Raw genomic sequence first — 25,123 nt, 5'->3', positions numbered from 1 at the left:
TGTTAATTAAACCAATACTGTCAGTATAAATAAACGGATCCTTGTTATTAGTACTTAAGCCACTGCTACAACTAGGCCTACTTAGAAGAACATTACTTAGTTACTAATTAGAAGAAAATTGTACTAATTGTTAGTACTTTAATAATGATAGTTAGTATTTAAATAAACTAATATCATAGGACTTAAATAAAGCTTCTATGGGTGTAAAAGCTCACACAATCTCTTATCTCTGACCCTGCTGAGTCAGTCTCCAATTCATTGTTGATGGAGCAGCTCTGGGTTTTGTGTCTTGCTGAAATTAATGACCAAAAGTCTTAACTCTGTTTTTGTTCACATGCACAACATGGAGCAAACCATCCAACATCCAAGAAAGCCACTCTAAAACACAATTCACAAAAATTAGTGAATTGTGTTTTAGGGTGGCTTTACCCTTCAATGATCTGGGACCCTGGTATTATGGAGCCCTTTCACACTGCAATGCTATATTAACATACCATCAAAGTGGCATGTGGAAAATAAAGGAGGGTAAGCCATGAGATAATGCAACAGGGAGACACAGACAGGAGACACAAACTGGATGCCCAGTTGGTTTGAAATCAACTTGATCTTTAATGACTGGTACATGTTAACCTTGCAACACTCACTTATACATTCTAATATGAAATAAATTAAAACCATGAACAAACATCACACATCAGCATTTTGATAACAGCTACCGGTTAAAAAAAAAAATAATTACAGCTGTCGAGAGGTATTTTGCACACATAGATTTAAAAGAAATCAGAAAAGTGGAATGTTTAGTGCCTTCCATTATTGGACTTCAAACTGCATCGACAAGCAACAGATTCTTTTCGCTTCATGTCCTTGTTTGGTATTAGTGGCATTCATAGCGGCCAGTGTTTTGTTGGGAGCCAGTATCATTTTTTTTCCTTTCGTTTCTTTTCTTTATTTGTCCCTGCTGTAATAACTTGAATAGGCTGATAGGTTTACACAAAACCAGCATTCAGTCAGAGGAGCACGATCAGCATCTATCAGCATATTTCTACATGTACTGCACCTGTGCTCACGTAATATACCTGCAACATTTATCTGATAGTTATTACCAAATCATGACCAGGGGATGTCTATGATGATGAATAAATACAACATACTGGAATGTTTATATACATATGTGGAGTGCATTATGCCTATACATGAATGAGGGGTGCATAAATCATGGGGGCTGTTAGTGATTCCACTGTGTCTTGCAAAGTCGTGGAGAACATAAAGATCGGTACGAAACAAGTTCTGAGCTGCGAGTGCATCGGAGCAGACTACTTCCAATCCCAGCGAAATGAGAGGAACTTAAAACGCCCATACAGTGAACTTCAGTAATGGTTTGATAAGCACAGAAGCGGGTGAAAAAGAAGATGTGGGTATGAGTAATACAGGAATTGTGTGAGTGTTTGTCTGTGCCAGCGTGATAAGAAGTAGTGTGTCAAAAAAATGTTTTTTTTTTCTGTATCAGACCGGGGTCAAATAGTATTTGAATATAATTACCAGTGGGTTTTTTTTTTAAAACCTGCTTAAGGTACCACATGGGTTCCTGCATAGAACAATACAATGAGTACCAGAAAGTTTAGGCTACCACAGGAAAGTATTTGAAATTCAATATAGCTTTTCTGTGACTGACATCTCACCTGACACTATTTGAATTGCCCTGATGCAGTAAACCCCGCCCATCTGCTGCTAAACCCAGTTAAAACACACACGAATAAACATTTTCAAATGTTATTTCACCAAGGTCTGGGTCTATATGCACCCCTCAGGTCTCAGCTTTCTCTTTCTGCTTCTTGCTCTTCTTCAGGAACGAGGGCGCCTTGAATTTCTTCTTCTTCTTGGAGGGGGACTTGGAGGGCGAGCCCTCCGGGGTGCCACCTTGTGGCTTGGCAGGCAGAGCGGCGGGGGTGGTGGCGGGCGGGGTGGACGTGTCGTTGGTGGACAGTGCCTTCATCCCTTTCTCCAGCTCCTCCGTCGTCTGCTTCTCCTCCTCCCCTCCGTTCTGTATGGCCGGGGAGTCCGTCTTTGCCTCTTCTGATGGGCCGGGGGATTGTTAGAGGATCACAAAGAAAGAAAGACAGAAGCGTCAGCAATCAGACAGAACGTGCCGATTGGGGTGGAGCTACAAAGCTACACGCCAGACAAGTCAATGCAGTTGTGGCGAACATGCTTGCTTAATGAGAAGTGGGTCGTCTTACTGTTTCTCTGTACTTACTAGGGAGACAAGACCTTAGCACCAGAGGAGTGCCCTATGAATCAGTGTGGAGGAACACGGAAAAAAGGACAGACACAGAGACAGAGGGAGAGAGGTACAGACAGTGGGTGTGGAGACAGATGGATTTCCCTGCAAAGGGATGAAATGTGGCAAGTGCACATCAAACAGCAACTACTACAACAACCACAAACACCACTGAAACCTGACGTCCCATGTTACTCCATATCGTATCTTACCTTTAAAAGTCACGATTCAAATTTAAAGATACTGAATATCGGCACAGAATACTGACTATCGATAGCTTAAATCCAAAAATATCAGTATTGCTATTGGCCTTCAAAAACCCATATCAGTCAAACCATAGGTGAAATTTAAAAAAAATTGTTGAATTCACTTTTGTTGCCTTCAAATTGGTTGCCTGTTTTATTGACACAATGACTGACAGTAATATGACAGCTAAATATGATTTTTAAATGCCATTTGGAGATTGCTTTTATTTGTATCATTAGTAAACAATGAAGCAAAACAAACCTGCATTTTAATAAAGTCTACTTTCAAGAATCTATGTGAATATACAGCAAATTTATATTGCCAAATCGTTTCAACTGCTGAGATGTCAACTGCTGTGTATGGTGAGAGGAGTAACAGGTTGTCAGTGAGCATCTGAAGCATGAGAAGGCAGAAGCAGCGCCGAGTCACACGTGTGTGTCCATGTAAGACTTAAAGCAGGCTGCTGGTGGGACGGCCGCTGTGCAAGGCAAGCAGGGCAAACTGTCAGAGCGCTAGCACCGCCAAGCCTCACCTGAGAGAGGGGGGGTGCTGGGGGGAGGGCCCTTTGTGGGGGAGGTAGCAGGGGGAGACTCCTTGTCATTTGCCACCTCCTCCCCTACTCACACACATACCCACACACACACACACACACACACACAAACAAACACAAAACAGACGCACAGTGAGGGACAGTGTGGGCTAAAAAAAAAGCCGTTTAGCTATGCAGGAAGTAAGATTTGTGAGGTAAAGAGAGAAGTGAGCCAAGAATACACAACAGTCACAAATGAAGTAGGGTTAAGTGGAGGCCATAGTGCTTAAAGGTGCTATGTGCAGCATTTTAACAAATCATTACCACATTCATTTTGAAACATTAGTATTATTACCATAAACAAACGAGACCACTGACAAGAAGATTATCAGCCTCTACTGGCCTCTACATTGCATTTACATTGTGTTGCACAAGGTCAGATTCCACAGGGAGCCCGCTGGATTACTTTGCACTGTTCTTCCAGAGAGAAAACAAAGGAGTGGGAAGCCAGGGAGGGTGAGGGAGGTAGTAAGGGAAGTAAGAACATACTCTCTGCGACGGGAAGCGACAGGGTTTACGAAAAAGTCGTCTCCACCATGGTCTCGTTTGTTTACGGTCATTATACCAAGGTATCACAATTCATTTGACAGCGATATATTGATGCTTAAAATGTTACACATAATACTTTTAAGAGGGGTACCAGAAAGTGTGAGACACATTAATATTGAAAGTGAGGGGTAGTGTGTTAAGCCGCCTTTACAGCTAGGATGATCCTCTAAAGATTACTGTGGCTATAAAAAGATTAAAATCATTACAAGTAAACAGAATGACTGTGTTCTCTCCCATATTAGATAAATATATTCTCATATCGTTCTCAAGGCGAATTTTTAAATGCAACAATGAATTTTTAGCCAATCAAAACTTAAGAATAAACAGACATGGAAGAATATCAGTATGTATGGTTGAGAAATTAGACATCTTTATAGATATAGTTAACATTTATAGTAGCTTTATTGCTTAGTTTAGCAGGAGCGGAGGTGAGCTGAATTAGCCGTACCGTTGGTCCCTCCATCCTGTTTCCTCTGCACCTCCTTGCGGTACTCCTCCAGCTCCTGGTCTGTCAGCTCGTTAAAGGGGTTGGGAGGTTCTGGCTCTGGTGGCAGTTCGGGCGGGCTGACTGGAGACTGAAGCACAAGCGGGGAAAAAAAATGAAATTCATCTCTTAGTTATATGTGGGTTTTTCCGATGTTTCTCAGACACAGAAGGAACTGGACACAAACAGAGAGACATTGGGGAGGCCGAGTGGCTGCAGTTTACCGGAGGACTGTCATCTGTTATGACGCTGGCTAGGACTTGAGACTGCGGTCCTGCCGTCTTCATGTCCTGACGATTCTGCTGCCGGATCTGAAAACAAAGTGAATGTATATTTAAAAGATCTTTCAAATCGCCTGTTTAACATTTCTGATTCATTAGATTGTATGCAAGAGGAGAATGAAAGGATTTGTGGGGGAGAGAAAGAAGATGACAAGGCCAGGAGCCAGGAAGGAGAAGGCCTACCTTGTTTCGTGTCTCAAGCACCTCTTGAGGATTGGTGAAAAGAGGAACAAACTGGTTTGGGTTCTCGATCTTGATGGACGTGCTGCCAGCCTGCGTCATCTCCTCTGTCTTCAGCCACTGAGGGACAGAGAACCAACATTGGAACTCATTTCCAAAACAATATCTATCCCTTTTTGAAAAAAACAAAAAACATGAGCAGAATTTTATCACTGAATATGTCCAAAATACAGAGGATCTGGTCAGTGAAAGTGTTATCAATTAGCCAGCCAATGACTTATAAGTTGAAGTCACTTGTATCCTTTAAAAATCATGTGTTTCCTATCAATTTTGTACATGATGGTGTCACATTTTTCACTCAATAGATATCTAATTTTTGAAAAAAACTCTTTAAAAAAATACATTATGGGACATCTGAGGATTGGCCATTTTTGCAGCATTGAGTGCAGTTTTATATTTCAGAAATGATGTCTATTTTCAGTATGGGTATCACCAATTGACCAAGTGCAGTGAAGATGAAGGAGCTTTCATAACATGCAGCATCGTGTGCCACCAGAGGGCAGACTCTGCACTGCAGTGATCATCACTGAGCACTAGGCTTTCCCCTGCAATGCAGAGAACAGGACAGAGAGGAGGGTGGGAGGTACAGGGGAGGAGACAAACCGAGAGGGAGAGCTAGTCTCCTCCCACTGATGTAAGGACTGGGGTCTTTCGTATTGTTTTCGTCTCAAAAGGACTCCCATCACTGCAGCTCTGCTGGATCCTTTCCCTGAGGTACTGGCACATAACAAACGCGCCATTAGCATTACCAAGCTTCACAGAGACAAAAGAGCTTACATCAGCCTTCACGGATCAGATGAGAAAGCACTGATTTTGGTTCTGAATTAAACCAAGGGCCCTTGGTTTCATAATGCAATATGAATGATCTTGACAAAAGGGTTAAATTCTTGAATGCGTAGAAAATTTAACACCAATTTTACAAGTTAAGTGTGAATTCTAAGCAATTTCAGAGTGATATTTCAGAGACAGAAAATTGGACAGTTTGACGCTGCTCTAGTCTCCTCCCTGCCTGCTGTGGTCCCTCCCTCAGCCCTAACTCAGCCCCAAGCCTTGGCAAGCTTCAAGCCTTTTCTTCCCTCTCTCCTCAGCTCCAGCTCCCTTAAATTTCACCCCTACTCCTGGTCCTCATCCCTCCCTTCTCTAGCCCCTTACTCATGATTTATCTCTCTGCATCCCTCCCAACACTGTCCCATCCATCCCTCCTTCCTTAGGCTGGGGACACACTACATGTCTTTTAGGCCGATTAGAGCCACCATTTGGCCATCATGACTAATTTTCGATCTGACCCAGTCTGTGTTGGTTGGGGTGGTTGCAATGTATGGGTGGCATATGTGTGAGGATTCAGGACCCGATCCAGTCAGGACCATAACAATTATTTCAAACATGTTCGATTTTTGTGACTTGAATTTGGACAAGTCTTGATGTCCTCCTGTAGTGGGAGCTGGTCGATCAAATCTACCACCAATAGCCAATGAGAGTTGAGCAAAAGAGAAGGAAGAAACTCCAGAAAGTGTGGAAAGAAAAGTGCTTGACCCCCATGTTTGTTTTGGTTCTCTGTTGTAGCAGCATTTGTGTTTTTGCCAGATTGGAGGGTTGCTAGCATGAGAACTTGGGTAGCATGTGTTCCCCAAATCTGACTTGTCGTCAAGTGTGTGCGCCTCTACAATGCATGATGAATAAAATCTTTTCTCAGTCTATTAAGTCTTGTAGTGTGCCCCCAGCCTTATCCACCCCCCTCCCCCTCCTCCCCCTCCCCAGCCTCACGGTGGTGCGCTGGTGTCCAGGACTGGCCTGGTCCTGGTTGACTTTCTGGTAGGTGTTGGGGGTGTTGAGCCAGCGGGTCCTCTCCTGCTGCTGGCGCTGAGCGAAAGGGTGCTGCCTTAGAGCCGGGTGGCCTCCATCCTCCTCGAACTGGTGGAAGCCTGTGACGGTGGCAGGGACCTCCACCTCCCTCCGCATCCGCGAACGCTCCAGCAGCACGGGGAAACGGTAGGCGTAGCCGGTGCGGTAGCCCTGGGAAAACAACAGAGAGAGGAGTTGAAGGGCATGTGACTCAGCTGCAAAGTGTCTATTCACTTTTAATTCAACCAACTCTAAAAAGGATTTTCTTGTCAACAACTGAATAAAGGTCTGAAAAAGGTTCATGTCATCTTCAAACAGAGATCATTGTATGTTTCTCTTGTTGCCTACCAAGTTGTCCAGGGTCCTCATGAGGGCTTCAAACTCATGCTCCCCCAGGCGGCTCTTGTGCAGGGGCCCAAAGGTGGAGCCGGCCCAGCCCACGGTGCCGGCTGGGTTGGGTTTCTGGGTGGTCCTGTCTAGCAGAATCAGGTTCTGTTCGCCACCGGCACAGCACAACGCTGACACCTGGCAGAACAAAACAGGTTTACAACAGGCAGCAGTCTTTCTTTGGCTCTTTATTTATTCAAGCAAGGCTGACTGAGACCACTTGTCTTCTCCAGCAACAGCCTGCTTCACACTGTCGGGGGGTTATTCATCAACTTCTGTATTTTACAAGGACGTCTGGGGATTCACACAGAGACCTTCCAGTCACAAGCGTTTTTTCCCTACAAGCTGGCCCCATAGGATTACAGCAGGCTGCAGTTTCTCTTTGGCACTCTACAGTACTGTAGTGCAGTAAGCTGCAGTGCAGATCTGCTTGCTAAATTAAAGTGAAAGGGTATCAAAGGAAGGTCAATCGGCCAGGAGTAAAATTGGTGCATCTCTATTATCTACACATGCTAGCTCGCCTGCCCACTCACCAACACCTACACATGCTATAGCAGCACTCTGTCTCTGCTTCCCCCCTACACACAGACTAACAAAATATCTCACTGTGAAGTGAGAAGTGAGTTTAATACTGGGTCTTGCCTCTAGCAAGTAAGTAAACACAAAGGTAAAAACAACATGGAACACACACTGTAGATAAAAACTGAACACTTAAAAAACATATAAGCAACACAATCCCTAAAATAAGACCATTTATCATTCATAAAACAGTCCAGTACAAAAATGCAAAAGAGCAAGATTTTATCGCCTTATGAGCCGGTTAAGCTGGGTAATAGAATAATGTTTGTGTGTGTGTGTTTGTGTGTGTGTACTACCTGGATCTGGCAGGCAGCCTGGATGTGGTAGATGGTGTAGAAGGCCTCCTCCATAGACTCCCCAAGGGCCACAATGCCGTGGTTCCTCAGCACCAATACCTGGGATACACATCATGTACTTCAGATTCACTCTGGGACAGTGAATTTCCACTCTCAACCCCGCCCCCCCCCCCAAAACAATAAACCGTAGTTTATGTTCACTTTTTCCAACTTTCCCACAATTTTACAGTAGCTGTGGGTTGTTGAGAAATATTGTGACTGTAGAATGGCCTCTTAACCAATGAGAAGGCATGGTCGGACCAAATCTTGAGTCTGCAGCACAGAAAAACTGACTACTTACCTTTATCTTGGTATCATCTTAAAATGCACCCATTACCAGCTTCAACAATTAATCCTTTGTAAGGCCACATTGCTTAAAGTCGTCATGCTTATGGCCCTGGAGCAGTAGCTATGCTGAATCATGCGATCATATGAGAGTCACATATTAGTCCTCTTGTTTCCCATGGTCTGCTTACCTTGCATGTGGGCCCCAGGCTCTTCTGCAGCTCCACCCTTTCCTCCTCCTCCTCCATGACTCCGTTGTAGTCGTAGTAGGCCACGTCGCCCACCAGCAGAGCCTCATGGGACAGGGGCAGGAGGCCGCACTTCATGGCTGAAACCTGGACAGACAGTTAGGCGTCAGTCCTGGGCAGTGGCGGGGTGACGCAATATTTAGAGTCTGTCCCATAACAGACATGTCACAGGTTCGATCCATGCAAGGGCCAATGTGTCCATCAACAGCTGCGTGCCATGTCGACATATCTTTTAGCAACACTAACACATATTTACTAAAGTTTTGCAGTGGTGCTAATGCAATTGCGTGCATGTCTGTCTGAAAAACTGATTTCACCCCAGCCTGTGCATGGTATTTAATGCCTAATGAAAGCGCGTCTTATTTTTTGCGCTAATATGGCTGCTGCCTTGTTCAAAGGGAGAGACAGATGGAGAGGTCAAACACGATGAGAGAATGTTTCATCCACGCATTACTCCATTTGGGATGTCAGAGGATGAGGTGAAAAATGGGTCTAGGTGGCCAAGTCATGCATTTCTATCTCTCCTGGAAGAAATAAGGCTGGACTTTTCAGCGAACGGTGGCATATACAGCAGGTCACAATTATCCGTTACTCTTGCATTGTCTGGGGTACTTAAGACCATGGTACAGCAGCAGGGACAGTATATCTGTTTCCCACAAGCAGCAGACAAAATCAACACCACCAAAGCTGAGCAGGAATCCCAAATGTCATCGGAGCAATAGATGGAACAGATGGGCCCATAATGCCACCGACTGAAGATCACCACATTTACCGAAATAGAAAACACACCTACTCCATGAGCATCATCACAAACGTAGTGGCTATATTCCCCGGTTCAACCTATGATTCATTCATAACTAGCAGGCTGCATGAGGTGATGTCAAACAGACCGAGGCTGTGGGTGGTTGTTACGTGAGTGTAAAGACATATAATACCTACATTCTCCCGGCTTCATAGATGGGACAGATAGGTGCAGACAGTGGTGCTGTCCGTTAAGCACCACAGCCATGGTGTGCTGCTGGTTTATTAGCTGAAATCACACACACACACGTGCACTCGTGCACACACACAAACACACACACTTTTCAATCTACTTTTTTGCTTCATCCACAAGCACTTATAATTCAGTTTGGGAGAACATGTATTTTCTCTTCCTCACAGGTGATGCCATTTTCTGAAAGAGGCTAGGCGCAATCCCTAGACTTGAATAGCACCTCCGGTAGTCTAATTGCCGAACTGCGGATGAATTGCAGTTGACCTCATTTGGATGACATCTGCTAGTAAATCACTCGCTAAACTGGAAAGTTGTGCCAGTTAATTTTTTTCCGTGCCCTACTGATTTGCGTGTGTCTTAGTAAATATGGGTGTAAAGCCCTACCTGCTCACTCATTGGAAGTTGCTCCTGATAACAGTATCTGCTAAATGCTTAAAATGTAAATAATAAAGGATATGACTCCTCTGCACACTGAACAATCTTCGCTGATTTGCAGCGAAGGTCATGAGCCAGATTCACTTCCAAAATGTTGGAAGTACATGGCGCAGTACAAGGTGTACAACTTGGCACATCCAAGTTGTACAGCTGTATACTGTGATCAGGCTCAAGTGGTACAGCAGAACACTGGCATCGCAACAGCTATGGAAATAATATCCACCTTACTGCTAAAATGGTGTAAATAATACACACTTTACTCAGAGCTGGACAAGAGAGTCTGGAGAGAAAAAACTGACAATAAAATTACTCCAAACAGCATAATCCAAATGTTCTGAAGCCAAATGATTGCACTGTGGGTCCACCAATCGCATTTTGTATAGTTACATCAGAACACTAACATCAGGCTAGGAACATCGCAAGAGCTGAGCTGAGACGAGACGAGACAGGAGGGGGCGTCTGACATCCGCTTTCTGCTTCTCGCGTTTTCCGCTCCAAAATAAAGATTTCAACCAATAGCTAACGTTCTTTGTGGTTATGTTAGGACCCACCTTATGTCAAACGCAACCCAGTCAAGCCAACAGACAAACCAAAACAACACGCTTCCGCCAGCTTAATAGTCCGTAGAATTAAAAAAAAATCAAGCTTGATTTTACACAATTACATCTTAAAATTGGCACCCTCTTCTTTACTGGGAGTAATTCGGAATGTTTAGACACCGTTTATCTCAAAATGCTTTGAAAAACAACTAAGACGGGGAAAATAGCAAATATCTCATAATATGATAAAAGCACTGGAAAACCATCTATAGTGATGTAAAACACCAAGGGAATGCCGGAAAATGAGCAAAAACTCCAGTCACGCTGGAATTGTCCTTTAAATTCCGTCCTTTTTCTTAACATAGACAATCACCTGCCATAGATACACACGTCCCATTCAGGTGTATGCTGCTGCCAGTGTCAGTATTAATGGTTCACCAATGGAGTCGGATCAGAAAACTGTTTACCCCACTAGCTCCCACTCAGCCCTGCCTCTCTGTGTGTATCTGGAGATGGCTAACAGCAGGGTAACGGTGTTTCCTCGGGACAATACGGGACAAGTACTGGGCCGATGCCAACCTCTCCCCTGGGACAGCCCCAGGCAGACTCACCGCGGCTGTAGCTGGCGTGTGGAGGTGAAGCAGGCAGCGCACGTCCGGCCGGGCCGAGTAGATGGCCGAGTGCAGGCTGAACTTCTCCATGTCCACGCCCAGGCTGGTGCTGCCCTTCTCCACCACCTCCCCCAGGATGTTCACCTTCACCTGGGGACCGCACAACGCCATCAGCATCCGCTTCTCACAAATGTCAGTTTCAATAGTTTTGTTCCCAAATGAGTTATACACAAGTTGAAAAAAGTGATACTGACTTTTAAAAAAATAATTGACCGCACAAAATTCAAACAAATTATGGTGCTTGTTGAAGCCTTAGGCTACAAACAATACATACTTGTGTGGAATCCAATCTAAATATCACATTAGAATCAATTCAGCGCTTCCCATAGAAAACCAGTGTAGTATTGAGTATTGATCAGTTGAACAATAAAAATGTAATCAAACAAACTGCATCATATCCATCATATTGGAGGCCTACGACACTGAATCCAATTTTCAATAAAAGGCCAATATTGGCAAAGCAATATATCTTTCTAACCCAAAGTGTGATTACTCACCAGGCTGGATGCAGTCACCTCACTATAGGCCAGGCCGTCTGGAAGCACCAGGAAGTGTTCCTGTTCCTTACTGACACGCAGCTGTCAGGGAGGCAGAGACACACACAGAGACAGACAATAAAAATATAGAAAAAGAAATATGCTGCTGCGTGACAACCCCATCTTTCAAGTCTGAATTGAAGTTTTACATGGTCCTTTATGTGATGAGCAACTTTCGTAACCTGGGGCATTTTGAAAATTAGGTTGTTTTTTCTTAATTTCTAAAATGTGACTTTTTGGATATTTGACGTTTTCACCTGAATGAGTAGAGAATGGATGAATAGAGAACAGTGAGGTGAAATTGATAGCTGAATAGCCAGGAAAAGTGGGGCACAGAGGCAGAGAGAGAAAGGCATGAAGAGAGGTAGCGAAAAGAAGAAGTCATCCATAAGGAGATACAGTGGACACTAGGGGTTGATTCACTTTCATTCAATTCAAGAGGTGATTTTCCTTGACATGAAAAACTGGATATCTTCTGCTATTAAAAGCTTCTCATATCCAATCTATGAAGAAATCATTAAGAATGAAAGCTCTATCATTATTATGCAAATTGACTTTTCCACCTGAAACTGAGAATGTAATTAACTTTATTGCTCTGCAGCGGTTCTTGAGGGAGGGGAGAGCGTTACTCATTCACTTTCCCAAACTACTTTTTCCCAGGCTGTCTGGGGATTCTAACCAGCAACCTTAGCCACACACTCATATCTCTGACACAAATTATGTACCATGGTGGAGGGACATAAAGATGCCTGAGTTGAGAATGCAATGTACAGGTATGATGGTACTGACAGTGAGGCAGGTGCGACTGATCTGGGCCCAGCCGTACAGGTCGGCCAGGCGGTGGACACTGGCCAGCTTGCAGCGCATCAGCCTCTCTCCCTTCACCATGCTGCCAGGCTCCCAGCCGTGCAGGTCGTTGATGGGCGTCACCATCATCATGTCTGTATGGTGGGAGGGAGAGAGAAAGAGGGAGACAGTGATATATACATATGGAGAGAGAGAGAGAGAGAGAGAAAGGTCTGCAGGGAACAGGGTGTTTGATTGGTTTTAATTGTCCAAATTTTGAGGAAAAAAATGGCAGTGATGGATAATGTCTTTGTTTTTGTCAGTTTTTGTAGGCGTTTCTGTGTGTATAATGTGCTGGCCTTTTATGCAATGAAAATTTGTCTTTTTGAAAAAGTATTTTAGGTTTGTGAGTATGTCCTTCAGTGTTTATGTGCGTATGTGTGTGTGCATGTGAATTTATGTTCCTGTGTACATCCTAGCAGTGAGGGACAATATTGCTACAGTACAACATTGTGATATTTTCCCCCTGCAATGTTTTATCAACACTCTGACACCTAGCATCAAGATATTTTATTAGCATTTCATGGCTTTTACTAAGAGATCTCATTATGATATTTTTAGTGATGCTATTGAAAAGGTTAAAAAAAAAAGTGTAATTATACAATAATTCAGCCAAGCGATGTGATCAGTCAAAGATGCATTCAAATGGTGTTGATAATTCCCTTAAAGAACACTTTATGAGACGCTATGCCAACTCTTGTGGTAAACAGGGTGCTAGTTAACAGTCTCGCTTGTTTTCTCCTGTTTTCTATTCTTATTCTTACTTTTGAAAAAATAATTCAGACAGTACTCATATGTTGGTGATTGTTTCATGAAAGCTATAATACCCTAGAGGATGTTTTTTTTTTTACTGTGATTAGGGATACTGGTGTTGCTAGCAGCTACTGCATCACTGTCACACCCATAATCACAGTGAAAACCGCCCTCTCGTCTGGGGCGGGGGGCCAATGCCCCTGCAACACAAGCCTGAACCCCCCTTTGGCCCCCCTAATGGAGGAGTGAAAGATATAGATTGTTCTATCGCTGTGGCCATTTTTTGGAAGGCGAAAAAAAGCCAAACAATGAATGGGAATGAAAATCAGCAGCCTATCTTGATGCAAGCAGGCAGCATGATTGACCCCTCCCTCTGCTAAGAGCAGAGACTGTAGCAAATATACTGATATGCAAATGAGCGTATCATATCATCTGGCAACTTCTAGTGACTTTTTTAGCAGCCAATAGCAACTTTCCTTGGAAAAGAGTTGGAAGCACTGGGGCCAACAATGAAATGAAAGGTTTGTCCAAACAATGGAACACCTGGGCTAACAGTGGAACACCTGGGCTAACAATGGATGTCAAAAAATCGTCATGGTAACAGCTTTCGCGTTGAGAAACCAGTGCATTACAACTTCCTGTTGCCAGCTATGGCCTTCACTAAATCGCTCCACAACCTGCCCAAAATTAACATTGGTGAAGTACAAAGACTTGCTGACCTGTTTTCATTGACTCCTGAATTTAAACTAGAGAAAAGCTACAAGTTCTTCACCTAAAGTTACCTCTTTGATTATGAAGGTGAGTTTTAACTTCAGTTTACTTTGTCCTCGTCTGCTGTCATCTCTTGGCAGTCATCACCTCATTTGCATAACATTATTACATTATGTATCTAGTACTAGTAACCATTACAATTTTATTGTTTTTGTTGTCTTTGTTGGATTGGATTGTCAATAAGTCTCAAAAAGAAAGTTGCCACAGGAAGTTGTGATGCACCAGTTTCTCAACATGGAAGCTGTTACCATGACAATGTGAACAGGGCCTATACCTGAGCTAACAAAGGAACACCTGAGCTAACAATGGAATACCGAGGGCAACAGGGGAACACCTGAGTAAACATGGAACCCCTGCGCTAACAATGGAATGCCTGGGCTAACAATGGAACACCTGGGCTAACAATGGAACACCTGAGCTAACAATGGAACACCTGGGCTAACAATGGAACACCTGGGCTAACAATGGAACACTTGGGCTAACAGTGGAACACCTGGGCTAACAATGGAACACCTGAGCTAACAATGGAACACCTGGGCTAACAATGGAATACTCAGAGTAACAGTGGAACACCTGGGTAAACATGGAACCCCTGCGCTAACAATGGAACACCTGAGCTAACAATGGAACACCTGGGCTAATAATGGAACACCTGAGCAAACAATGGAATACCCAGGGTAACAATGGAACACCTGGGCTAACAATGGAACACCTAAGCAAACAATGGAATACCCAGGGTAACAGTGGAACACCTGGGTAAACATGGAACCCCTGTGCTAACAATCGAATGCCTGGGCTATCAATGGAACACCTGGGCTAACACTGGAACACCTGAGCTAACAATGGAGCATCTGGGCTAACAATGGAACACCTGGGCTAACACTGGATTACCCAGGGTAACAGCGGAACACCTGAGCTAACGATGGAACACCTGGGCTAACAATGGAACACCTGAGCTAACAATGGAATACCCAGGGTAACAGTGGAACACCTGGGTAAACATGGAACCCCTGCTAACAATGGAATATCCTGTGTTAACAATGGAATAACTGGGCTAATGATGGAACACCCATGCTAACAATGGAGTAACCGGACTAACAATGGAAAATCTGGGCTAACGATGGAACACTCAAGCTATTAATAAAACACCTAGGCTAACAATGCTTTTAAAGGTATTTTTAAGGTATATACAGTATATTAGTGACTTTTTATGGTATTCATGGCCTTTTGCACCTACTGGAAGGAGAGACTGGCAGGGCGGCCGGCGAGCCATGCGAGGCCATGAAGTCAGCCAACTGTCTCAGAGCCCACAGGTTGGATGAGCTGCCTCCCTTCTTCATCTGCTCCTGGATCAGCACATCCAGCTCCTCCCTGAACGACTACACACACAGACACACACAGAAGATTTATCACATACACATGTAGCATGACATGCACATTAAAAAAATAATGTGAGTTTCATAATACACAGCACTGATTAACACTACTACACTACAGAGGCGAGGGCAAGTAAACATATTAAATGAGTCAGCCTCTCTTCATCAATCCATTCACTTCTTCACGGTCACCCTCTTCACCCTCGTGCACGACTTCATCAGCGTCACCACTCTGTGGCCCTCCCACATGCAGAAACACACACTCATACACTCTGAATGGGGTCTAGCTCCGTGTGCAGCCCTTGCTGTCAAGTGGCGATTTAATCTGATCTGAGGAGATAATCATATCTATGGGAATTTAATGAGGGGGAAAGGAAGAAAGAGAGAGGGAGAGAGAGAGAGAGGAGAGAGAAAGGGAGTGACAGAGAGAGGGAGAGGAGGAAGAGAGAGAGAGAAGGCAAAACACACACACACAGTGGAACAGCTGTCTCACCGGGCTCTGCAGGAGGCTGGAGATGCGTTTCTTATGCTGGGGTCCGGAGCCGGGCGTGGAGTGCTGAGGGGACTGGAGCCCCTCAGGGAGCTCATCGCTGGGGCTGCGCTGCACCGGGGTGCCCTTGGGGGTCGGGGACTTACTCATCTTCTACCGCTTTGCAGTGGGTGCCTCACGACCAGGGGTTGGTGGGGAGAGCTGCGGAGAGAGGGAGGGAAAATAATAATAATGATTACTGTTATTTATGTAGCACTTTTTTGAACCCGGTGTTTACAAAGTGGGAATTTAAAAACAGCAAACAGCATGCTCAAGATCAAAATCGCTTTATACCAAAGGACACCAAACTCATCTAACATGAGTCCAGCTTTCTCTGGACTCATAAGTTTCGATGTGTCACTTCTTGTGGGTGGAGAAGTGACCATACCAGACATCAGAATTTCATTTGGGCAAACAGGGAGAATCTACGGCATCTCAATTAGTGGGGATGGGATGCTCTTCTCTAGTGCACTCTAGACGGGTGTGTTTCTACATAAAAAAGCTGCCTAGTACAGCCTTAAAATAAGAAGGCACCACAAGATAAATACAGGGGGAAAACAATATCATGGTAAAACTAATCGGATAAAAGACATCAAATGAAAGCCAGTCTAAGGGTTTAAGAAGCGATTTTAAAAAAACAATACTGATTCTGCCAGCCTAAACTCCTAAGGCAGGTCATTCCAGAGCCAAAAGCCTGGTCATCTTTAGCCTTGAGCCTATATGCTCTGGAGCGGCCAAAAGAGCCGTGCCTGAGGATCTGAGGCTGGGAAAGATAATGAACCAATTGTCGATTCCAATCAGTATGCTAATCCATATGAAATGGATTCTGCCACTAAAGCATATAGAATACCACACAGCCAACCCCTCAGAATCTACAAACTACAGCATTAACCTGGAATCCAAAAAGTAAGCTTGTTAATTTCAGCCAATAAAAGCACAGATTATTGCATCCAGAGCATCCATCCTCAACTCCTCTGGAACTCCAAATTGCAGCATTGACATGAAAAACCTACCCTCACATTAGGGATGCTGTATTCCTCAGAGGATTGGCCGGTGGAAGTGCGGGGCAGCAGAAAATGCAGCATTAGCAGTAAGAGCTCAGAGGCTGACGGCAGTTATCAAAACCACCGACAGGAAGCTAGCGAGTGATACGGCCCGGTAATTGGAGAAAGAGTAAAGAGTTACCGTAAGGATCTTCAGAGAGCAGCTGGCCACTCCCCCACTGAAACGCGGACACACACACACACAGTACTGCACAGAGCAGATAAGGTCCCAAACACACCACACCCTCTCCCCTGTGCTACTTCTCACTAACTGCCACAATTATTTACTTAGTTATATTATGATTGGAATATACATCTATCTGTGTAACCCCAATGACATACGCACTCTCACCCCCATCCCCCATGCTTTTAACATCTAGGATAGGTTTCTCTTCATTCATCCATGATAGCACAACGGATAGTTACATCAGATCCATGTGCATTGCTAAATCTCATTGCATTGCACTTATGTGAAAATCAGCAGACAGATGACAGCCTCTGAAGGGGCTTTAGTGATGCTAAACCTTTAATGGACTTTCTGGATACACTGCACTTTGACCTGATAATGTCAGGCCTCCAAGGCTCACAATGATGTTGAACCACAAGTAGTGAAACACTATCTAGCTCAGCAATTCCCCAACCCTGATGCATTTACTCAACTCCCCAAAGAACACAGTCATACACTGGACAAAGTCATACATTCTTGACTATATATATTTTTTTACTTTTATTTATCCAGGTTTGCTAAGTTTGTATGTTCTTTTTCACCACTAGCCTGCTTTCACATTCATACAGTTACACACACATGCACGAGCTGTCCAGTACATCCACAGTCTCCCACTCCCCCTTTTTGGCTCTGATCAACTTACCATTGAGCAATAAGAAGATTGGTTGAGCTTTCACCTCTGTGTGTCCAGTATTTATTTGCCAAGAAGTGCATGTATTCCTTTAAATATGAACGACAATGGTGTTTTTTGAATAATCACACATGCAAACACAGGTATCCATACTTGTGTTTCAGGTTCCCCGCTGTAATCCACATTCAAATGTATTCACATGGATTTTTAACCAGGTCAATTATAAAGCAGACCCGGTCTAAAGCCAACCCAGTCTTCACCATATCAGCAGCAGTCTGTTCCGTCTCTCTCTCATGGGGCCTTGGCCCATCCCAATCTGATCCACTCTACTTTAGCTGTATCAGACTCTGACAATAGAGGTTGGTTCACTGTGTGTGTGTGTCTCTGGGAGGAGAGGGGTCCCAGCTGCTCAGAGGCAGCAGACAGAGAGCCTCTCTCTCCAGGGAGGGTCCTAATGACAGAGGGGAGAGACAGAGGCCTGGCTGCTGGCCCACCATGGCCTCCTCCTCCTCTCCTCCTTATCCTGAGCCCCACTGTGACGGCTGGCCGGGCTGCATCGTCACCTGACCTGCGTCTCCAAGGAGACCAGGAAGAAGGGGAGCTGATTTCCTGCCATTCCCCCCTCTCCCACAGCTGGGTTTTTTACTTTGTAGCTGAGCTGCAAAAACAGAACTCGTCATAAGTTTTAGCCTAAAAAGATAAACCTAACCCAAATCTCATGATGTACAGAGTGACTTACAATGAGTGACCAGGTAGAGGTTCAGTGTCTTGCTGAACATTTCACCAGAACACATGGCGATTAATTGACAAATTAGATGTTGCGGTGGTCAAACTTGTGATCTATCTATCCACTTGCCACCACTCTGAGACCTCATGTCTAAACCCAACCTCAAAAGCTGAACAATAAAACAAATGTGATCAATTTTCAAAGAAATAACACTTTTTTTTCTTTGTAATGTTCCCATAAAGTGAAAACCTTACCGCTGCTGCTGATAGCTGTTCAATGTGTGTTACTTGGTGTGCATGCTTGTGTGTGTGCCAGGCATATGCACGTGCACGTGAGCATGCGTGGAGTATTTGAGAGCACATTATCTTCGCATATACATGTGTGTATTGATCGCTGTAAATGCACCCACTTTCAGCAGATGGTTTCAGCAGGCCTCTCTGTGTCTGAGACTGGAAATCCAGTCAGAGAGGTGGATAGGAGTATAATTACATAAGTAGCTCCAGATTGATTTTCTGTGGCTCCACTTTCATTAAGTTAATGCCAGAATGGTTAGTCAGTGGATACTAACCAATTATATAACTACTTTCTAACAAGTCAGTATTGATTACTTCCAGTTTTCCATAATTAGCTGAAGCTGAATAGCTGTGATATTATCTTAAAGCCCCGATCCCAAAGGTAAACATTAAATATAAACATTAGGTATATTCACATTGATTCTTAAACAATTTACAAAATAAGCTGAACCCATTGTAACTCAACATATTGGTGTTTTACTTATAATTGTAAACAAATGTTTACTGGCAACAAATGCATGTAAAACTCATGTTTAGATGTCACATACTGGTTGGTGCTAGAATAATTACTAAGTTGATACTAACTACTTATGTAACCACGTCGTAACGAGTCAGCATTGATTACTTCTACGTTACCATCATTAATTGACTGATTTTATCATATTATTTCAACACATATTTCAGTATATTGTAGTGTACAGCCTATAGATCCATGTCTATGACACACAACACAGAAACATACCAATCTAGTCACTGCATTGCAGTCTAAGCAAAATTGCAAAGACATGTTTATATAACTTATCAGGGTGACTTGGCTGTAAACCAATCTACAAATAAATGGACTAACTTTGATCATTTGACAGACTGAGTGTCTTGCAAAAACGCAGCATACACAAGATGAAGAGGCATATTACTGCATGATTGATGTAGTGGTAAAAGGCATTTTGTTGAGTCTGTGCATGGGGACGTTCAAGACTCTGCTTCCCCTAATGGGAAATTTGGCTTGCAGCTAGGCAGACAACACTATACATCACCACAATAAACAATATCAAAACATACAAGATGCATGAACAAATGTAAGAGCAGTAGAATGACCAGGGAAGTGATCACATGGAGTGGAGAGGCTATCTATTACAGTCAAGGAAGTTTATGGATTTTGTTTAATTTCTTGATGAATTGTAATAATAGATTCTAGATCCTAATGCCTGATAGATAATGCAGGAAATCTGCCCAACAAGCTGCAAAAAATAAAGTTCTGAGGGTGTGTCTGTGTAATCTCTGGACCTTGAGTCCTGTGGTGAGTTTAGGACAGAATGCTACCTTTCCCTGGGAATCATGTTGCCCTCATCAACAATGTATGTCTATTCTGTTGTCTGCACTTATTTTCTTTCCTTATCCTCAAATCTCATTCTCTCACTTTCAGTGTGTAATAGTTGCACATTTTACCTTAAGGCCTTTTAGACTAAGGACAGTAAAATCTTGTGATTTTTCTTTTAACTTTGACCAACCTTATTGCAATGTATCTATACTGAGAGCGGTTTCAACTGGATCCTTTGTAGCAGAAATAATGAATTAAAAGCTTGTTTAATGCAAGAAGCTATTCAGTAATTCAACACTTGGCAAAGTCTGGAGGAAGCTGTAAATGATAGGCTACTGTAATGTGAGATCACAGGGTTGGTCAGCTGCAGCCGATTTCCACTATCACTGACTTGAACCTTCTCTAGCCTACACTACTTTGGCTGAGATAAATCCCTCCCACGGTTCAATATCTGCCATCGTGCTGCGGGAGATGAAAATCTGCACTCATAAAAGAAAATACCCCGTCAAACAGAGGAGGAGGATAGGCCTACTTACTCAGGCTGATGTGTGATTTAAGCAATATTTTGCAACAGCCCCATACTAAGCATTTCAACTTGAATTCAGAATCCTTTTATAATAATCGTTTATGTGCTCGTAGCATCATCCGTTCCTCCTCCTGGTGCCGCCAAGCGGCCCGCGCGCTCTGCATGGCTGCCTAGCAACACACAGCGCTGCAGCATCAGCACCAACTGAGTGGAGAATCCGCTAATGGCCACCCGCGCTATGCAGAGACCAGCAGAGACGGCACGATATGCATGACTTGCCTCCAAACAACGTAGCAATCACGCATAGGTACAAAATAAAAGCACACAATCCCATTTGAAAGCATCACAAATAGCTTACCGCGTCATGTGTAATAGTCGTGACACTACCCGATACATATAATAGCCTATGCTAAAAAAGAAAAAGGCCATCAATACCGCTCTTGTGAGCAAGAATTGAGGGCTGCTTAGCCATTAGAGGCACACAGGCTCGCCATCTCACTCGGGGAACATAAAGCAGATAGTGGACATGAGACCTCGCACAGCCCGCATGGCCCTTAAATCTGCACAACAGATTTAAGGGATGAAAGCATGTGCAGTGAGGGGCAGGCCATGAGGGGGATCACACGCATACGAACGGTTCAGTCCGATTTCAATTTTTACAACAACCATTTGTTAATGTATATCCATGTAAAAAGAATGGGACGCCCCGTATGGCCGGAAACAACATCAAACCAGTAAACAGAGCATCGCGTTGTCAGATTGGGGCATCTTCATGTCAACGGTGCACACAAGGTTCATGCACGCGTCTAGCAAGACAGTACGCCCAGTGAAATAACTATTACCTCGCCAAAAAAAGCAAATATATTAGTAGGCAGCGTGCTTACCTCAGTGCATCCTCAGCACCTTGTCCTTTGTGGGTGCGGGTCACACCCACTGCCTATTCCGGACCCAAAATTACTAGATGGGGCTGATCAAAATAAATGTTAAAATATTAGGTTGCGACTCCAAGGGTCCTTTGTCAGACAATTCCCAGGGCCTCAGCTGATACCAAGTCTATGAACCCTGATGTTTTTCATCGTTGAGTGCGCCTGGACCAGCCCACTGCCACGCCTGTCCACAGTCCCACACCGAAAGGCACCCGCTCACACACTCCAAACTACTGTGGAAATCCATCTACTGTGTTTGTTATTTGTGTTGGAAACGGTGTTTTTCATTTGTTTTGTACGTGTAGCCCTAGTTGACGTCTATGTTGTAAAATAGTATTTATGTTGAGTGAGACTATTTGCTAGGCCCATATGAAGCCGGACATCATGGATTACATCAAACTGGCGCCACCTTCTGTCAGAATGGAGGAGAGCCTACAAACTGATTTGCAGTGGTTTTTAATATTTTGTTGATGTTTTTCTCACATTGTAAAATGTTCATCGTGGAGTTCCAATTCAAAATGAGATATCCACTGATTAAATATAAAAAATAATATAAAATATATAAATATAATATCAAATGTTTTCCTTCTGGCATATCATATAGGCTCAGGCAGTTGACAAATGATTTTAAATAGAAAACAGGCAAAAATCAAAGCTGTGCTGTAAAGTTTATTTTTAGGGGCTGCCAAGGATATATTTTGTAAAATGAAAATAAAAACATATTTACATGTACTCAAACAAATTTAAATTAAATATCAAAAGTACAATTAAATTATACAAATAAAATTATTCCATTATGTTCATGAAGAAAATCCTTTTTCAAAGCTTCTTCAAAGCAGCCGGTCCCTAAATAAATGAAAATAGATTTAGTACATCCACTAAGCGTATGTGCACATTTCCCTTCACACAATTGTTACATACAGTGCCTTGTTGACAGAAATCTGGGTTTATATTTATATAAGACAAGAATTTATGTGTAAGCCTAAGAGTGTGTGTGTGTGTGTGTGTGTGTGTGTGTGTGTGTGTGTGTGTGTGTGTGTGTGTGTGTATGTTGGGCCCTATGGAGGTGTAGTGAGCCCAATTCACCCAAACATCTATGATGGAAGATTCCTAATTAACAAAACAAATTAATGAACTGAAACACTACAGCAGGTGATTTCACTGATTAGCACCTCCAACCAGAGAGGAACTAATCAGTGAAATGGGGTGTAGTGTTTAGTTGGAATGAAAACCTGCAGACTCTCAGCCCTCCATGGCACAAGACTGGAGACACCCGCATAAAACAATATTTGTTTTGAGCTTGCCTTAGTGCAAGCACAGATGACCCATTGAAAATTTCTCAGGTATGCCAATAATCTTTCAGACCTCATGGGGGCAACATTTGCCTACTCTTTGACAGACTACTATGCGTTCACAGCTGTTCATATTTCATCAAAGTCCAAATCACATTTACAACCCGATCACTGGTACAGCCATACACTCAACGTTTAGGCCTTTCACAGAATAATTCACACCCTGCAGTTTTCACAGGAACAACACCATCAAAACAAAGTCTCATTCTATTCAAAAGTTTGGAAGTTTGGAATGCGATTGGCTCATAGGACATTTCTCACAGACCTTACAATCAAGCTGTTCCCACAAAAGCTCAAGATTTAGATCATTCATGAGAAATGTCCTACAAGCCAATCGCACCTATGGCAAGTGCTACGGGAAGCGTGGGGTGAAAGTTCATCTGAATATCTTGAGAGCCTAACAGCTAGAATGCCTAAGGTCTGCAAAGCTGTCATTGCTGCACATGGAGGATTCTATGATGATCTGAAAGTTTGAGGAATAGAAGAGTTATTTGAAATAGAAGTAGTAGTTTGTAACCTTATCAATGCCTTGGCCATACTTTTTGATCAATTTCAGTTTCTTTCAAAAAATTTACGTTTCTCAGTGATTCCAAACTTTTAAACGGTAGTGTAACTGCCACCGCCACAGCAGGATGGACCAGCTGGACGGTCGATGAGAGATCCTCTTGTGAACCTGGATTTTTAAAAGGGTCCTTGAATTGATTAATGAAAATTGTTTGCAGAGATGGGCAATTTGGAGTCTTGATCTTGTGGTATCTGGATCAGAATGAGCCTCTTTTTTTAACTGAAAAATCAGAAACATCAGTCTGATCCTGGATTGCAAAAAGGAGATTAGAAAAAATTCACAATTCTGATTGAGATTAAAAAAGGTTTGAAAAACTGGGCCCTTGGAATTCAAGTGAGTAAATAATTGAGCAACTAAGCAAGCAGAGATCTATGCATCCATCAACTATTTTCTGATTCTTCACATCCTATCACACACCACAGAACAATGCAAATAGCAATAAGCTACTTAAGATGAACACAGCTCAGTACCTTTATCTTAACTGAGTAACTTCTTTAAATTCTTGAAGAAACATTACATCATCCCTCCCCACACACACACATACACAACCCACTTTAACCATATGTCTGTGTAGATAAATGAAAGCTTTATTCCATTTTAACCTTAAGGAAAACCAAACAACTATATAAGGAGCAAGGCATAAAGTATATTGTTGCAACAAATGTGTAACCACTATTTCAGTGTTGCTCTTTTTCTTACTTGAATTTAATGCTTGCATGTGTTGCATTTCATGACTCAAAAGCCCTGAAATATTTGAGAACCCATTGCATAACTACAAAAACAAGCAGTGATCAATGGGCCTCATTCACAAAACTTTTCTTAAATTGTTCTTACTTTTGTTCTTAAGAAACATGTCTACGCAAAACCAACGTGGGATTCATGAAGCATGCGCAGAGTCTCGATTTTTGTGTATTCCAGGTGTATCTGATGATGAATGCCACTTGTTCCTTAACTGGATGTGCATGCCTGTTGATGCTGATTAGCATAGGTAGACGCCCTGGCAACTTCATAAAAGGCCTGCTGTCTGAAGGGTCGTGCGCAAATGGAAAGCATTACTGGAGTGGCGGAGAATGGCAAACAGACCCAAGAAGAAAAAATCTAACTCTGAAATAGAAGTGTTGTTGTCGGGAGTGAGAGAAAAAAAAATTAGGCTATATATACTTTTTAAAAGTGTAAACAGTGGAGTGACAGCATCTGAGAAAGAAAACATGGCAAGAAATTACTGATGCTGTCAATGCTGCAACATCTGAAACACACACCTTGAATTAAATTAAAAAACGGTTTGACTTACAGTTAGAATCTAAAAAGCGAGGGCGATAATCTAATTCCAAATAGATGCAGTTTATTAGCTCCAGGCAGGGCGCTGCCAAAATGTTTGGAGAAATAATATGGAGACTGTGCTGTCAGGTGTCCAGTCATCAGTGGAGTTGGACACTGGTTTAATTCAAGCAGCATCTCCATCTGATGGTAAGCTCAGACTTCAGGCGTTATAATAATACTGCTGGTTTTGATTGTAGCTGTTGGCAGGAGCTTTCTTCCTGCGGTGTCCATCCAAAGTCCTTCCAGCTCAGTGTGGTGCGCTCTGTGGTGGAGTGAGCGCACGTATGATAATTATATGATAGCTGCTGAGGGGTCTGAAGGGTTATCAGGTGTGTCATTAGCAATGTGGTCAAGGCAGAACCTCTATCGCATAGAGACAAACTAGTTAGCCTTGAGACTCTGG

The 25,123-nt window shown here is 43.2% G+C and overlaps 1 protein-coding gene across 1 annotated transcript; it reads right to left on the bottom strand.

Moving 5' to 3' along the window:
- Window positions 1-621: 621 nt before the first annotated feature.
- On the bottom strand, window positions 622-16,913 carry add2 (adducin 2 (beta)). Its single transcript, XM_071536887.1, has 15 exons — window positions 16,807-16,913; window positions 15,758-15,955; window positions 15,126-15,267; window positions 12,308-12,459; window positions 11,480-11,560; window positions 10,923-11,072; window positions 8,287-8,430; window positions 7,772-7,870; window positions 6,858-7,034; window positions 6,432-6,680; window positions 4,611-4,727; window positions 4,371-4,457; window positions 4,111-4,237; window positions 3,057-3,140; window positions 622-2,073 (listed from the first exon to the last, which is right to left on the bottom strand). The coding sequence occupies exons 2-15, from the start codon at window positions 15,902-15,904 to the stop codon at window positions 1,805-1,807; spliced, it is 2,025 nt and encodes a 674-aa protein (XP_071392988.1). The 5' UTR covers window positions 15,905-15,955; window positions 16,807-16,913; the 3' UTR covers window positions 622-1,804.
- Between the last annotated feature and the right edge of the window lie 8,210 nt (window positions 16,914-25,123).

The sequence above is a fragment of the Centroberyx affinis genome, unplaced genomic scaffold (assembly GCF_046629955.1).
Source record: "Centroberyx affinis isolate AG114_WGS23_722 - 3 ecotype Tasmania unplaced genomic scaffold, CSIRO-AGI_Caff_v1 ptg002955l_1, whole genome shotgun sequence".
Lineage (NCBI taxonomy): Eukaryota > Metazoa > Chordata > Actinopteri > Beryciformes > Berycidae > Centroberyx > Centroberyx affinis.
Note: the sequence above shows the minus strand (reverse complement) of the source record. Positions and strands in the feature narration are given on the sequence as shown.

Bases quoted from the DNA above. Each gene is read 5' to 3' on its own strand.
- add2 (XM_071536887.1), bottom strand. From the start codon at position 15,904: ATGAGTAAGTCCCCGACCCCCAAGGGCACCCCGGTGCAGCGCAGCCCC. The intron at 4,458-4,610 runs GTAGGCCTTCTC...CTTTGTTTTCAG, and splicing joins TGCTTGAGACACGAAACAAG to ATCCGGCAGCAGAATCGTCA. The intron at 3,141-4,110 runs GTACGGCTAATT...GTGTGTGAGTAG, and splicing joins ACAGGATGGAGGGACCAACG to GGGAGGAGGTGGCAAATGAC.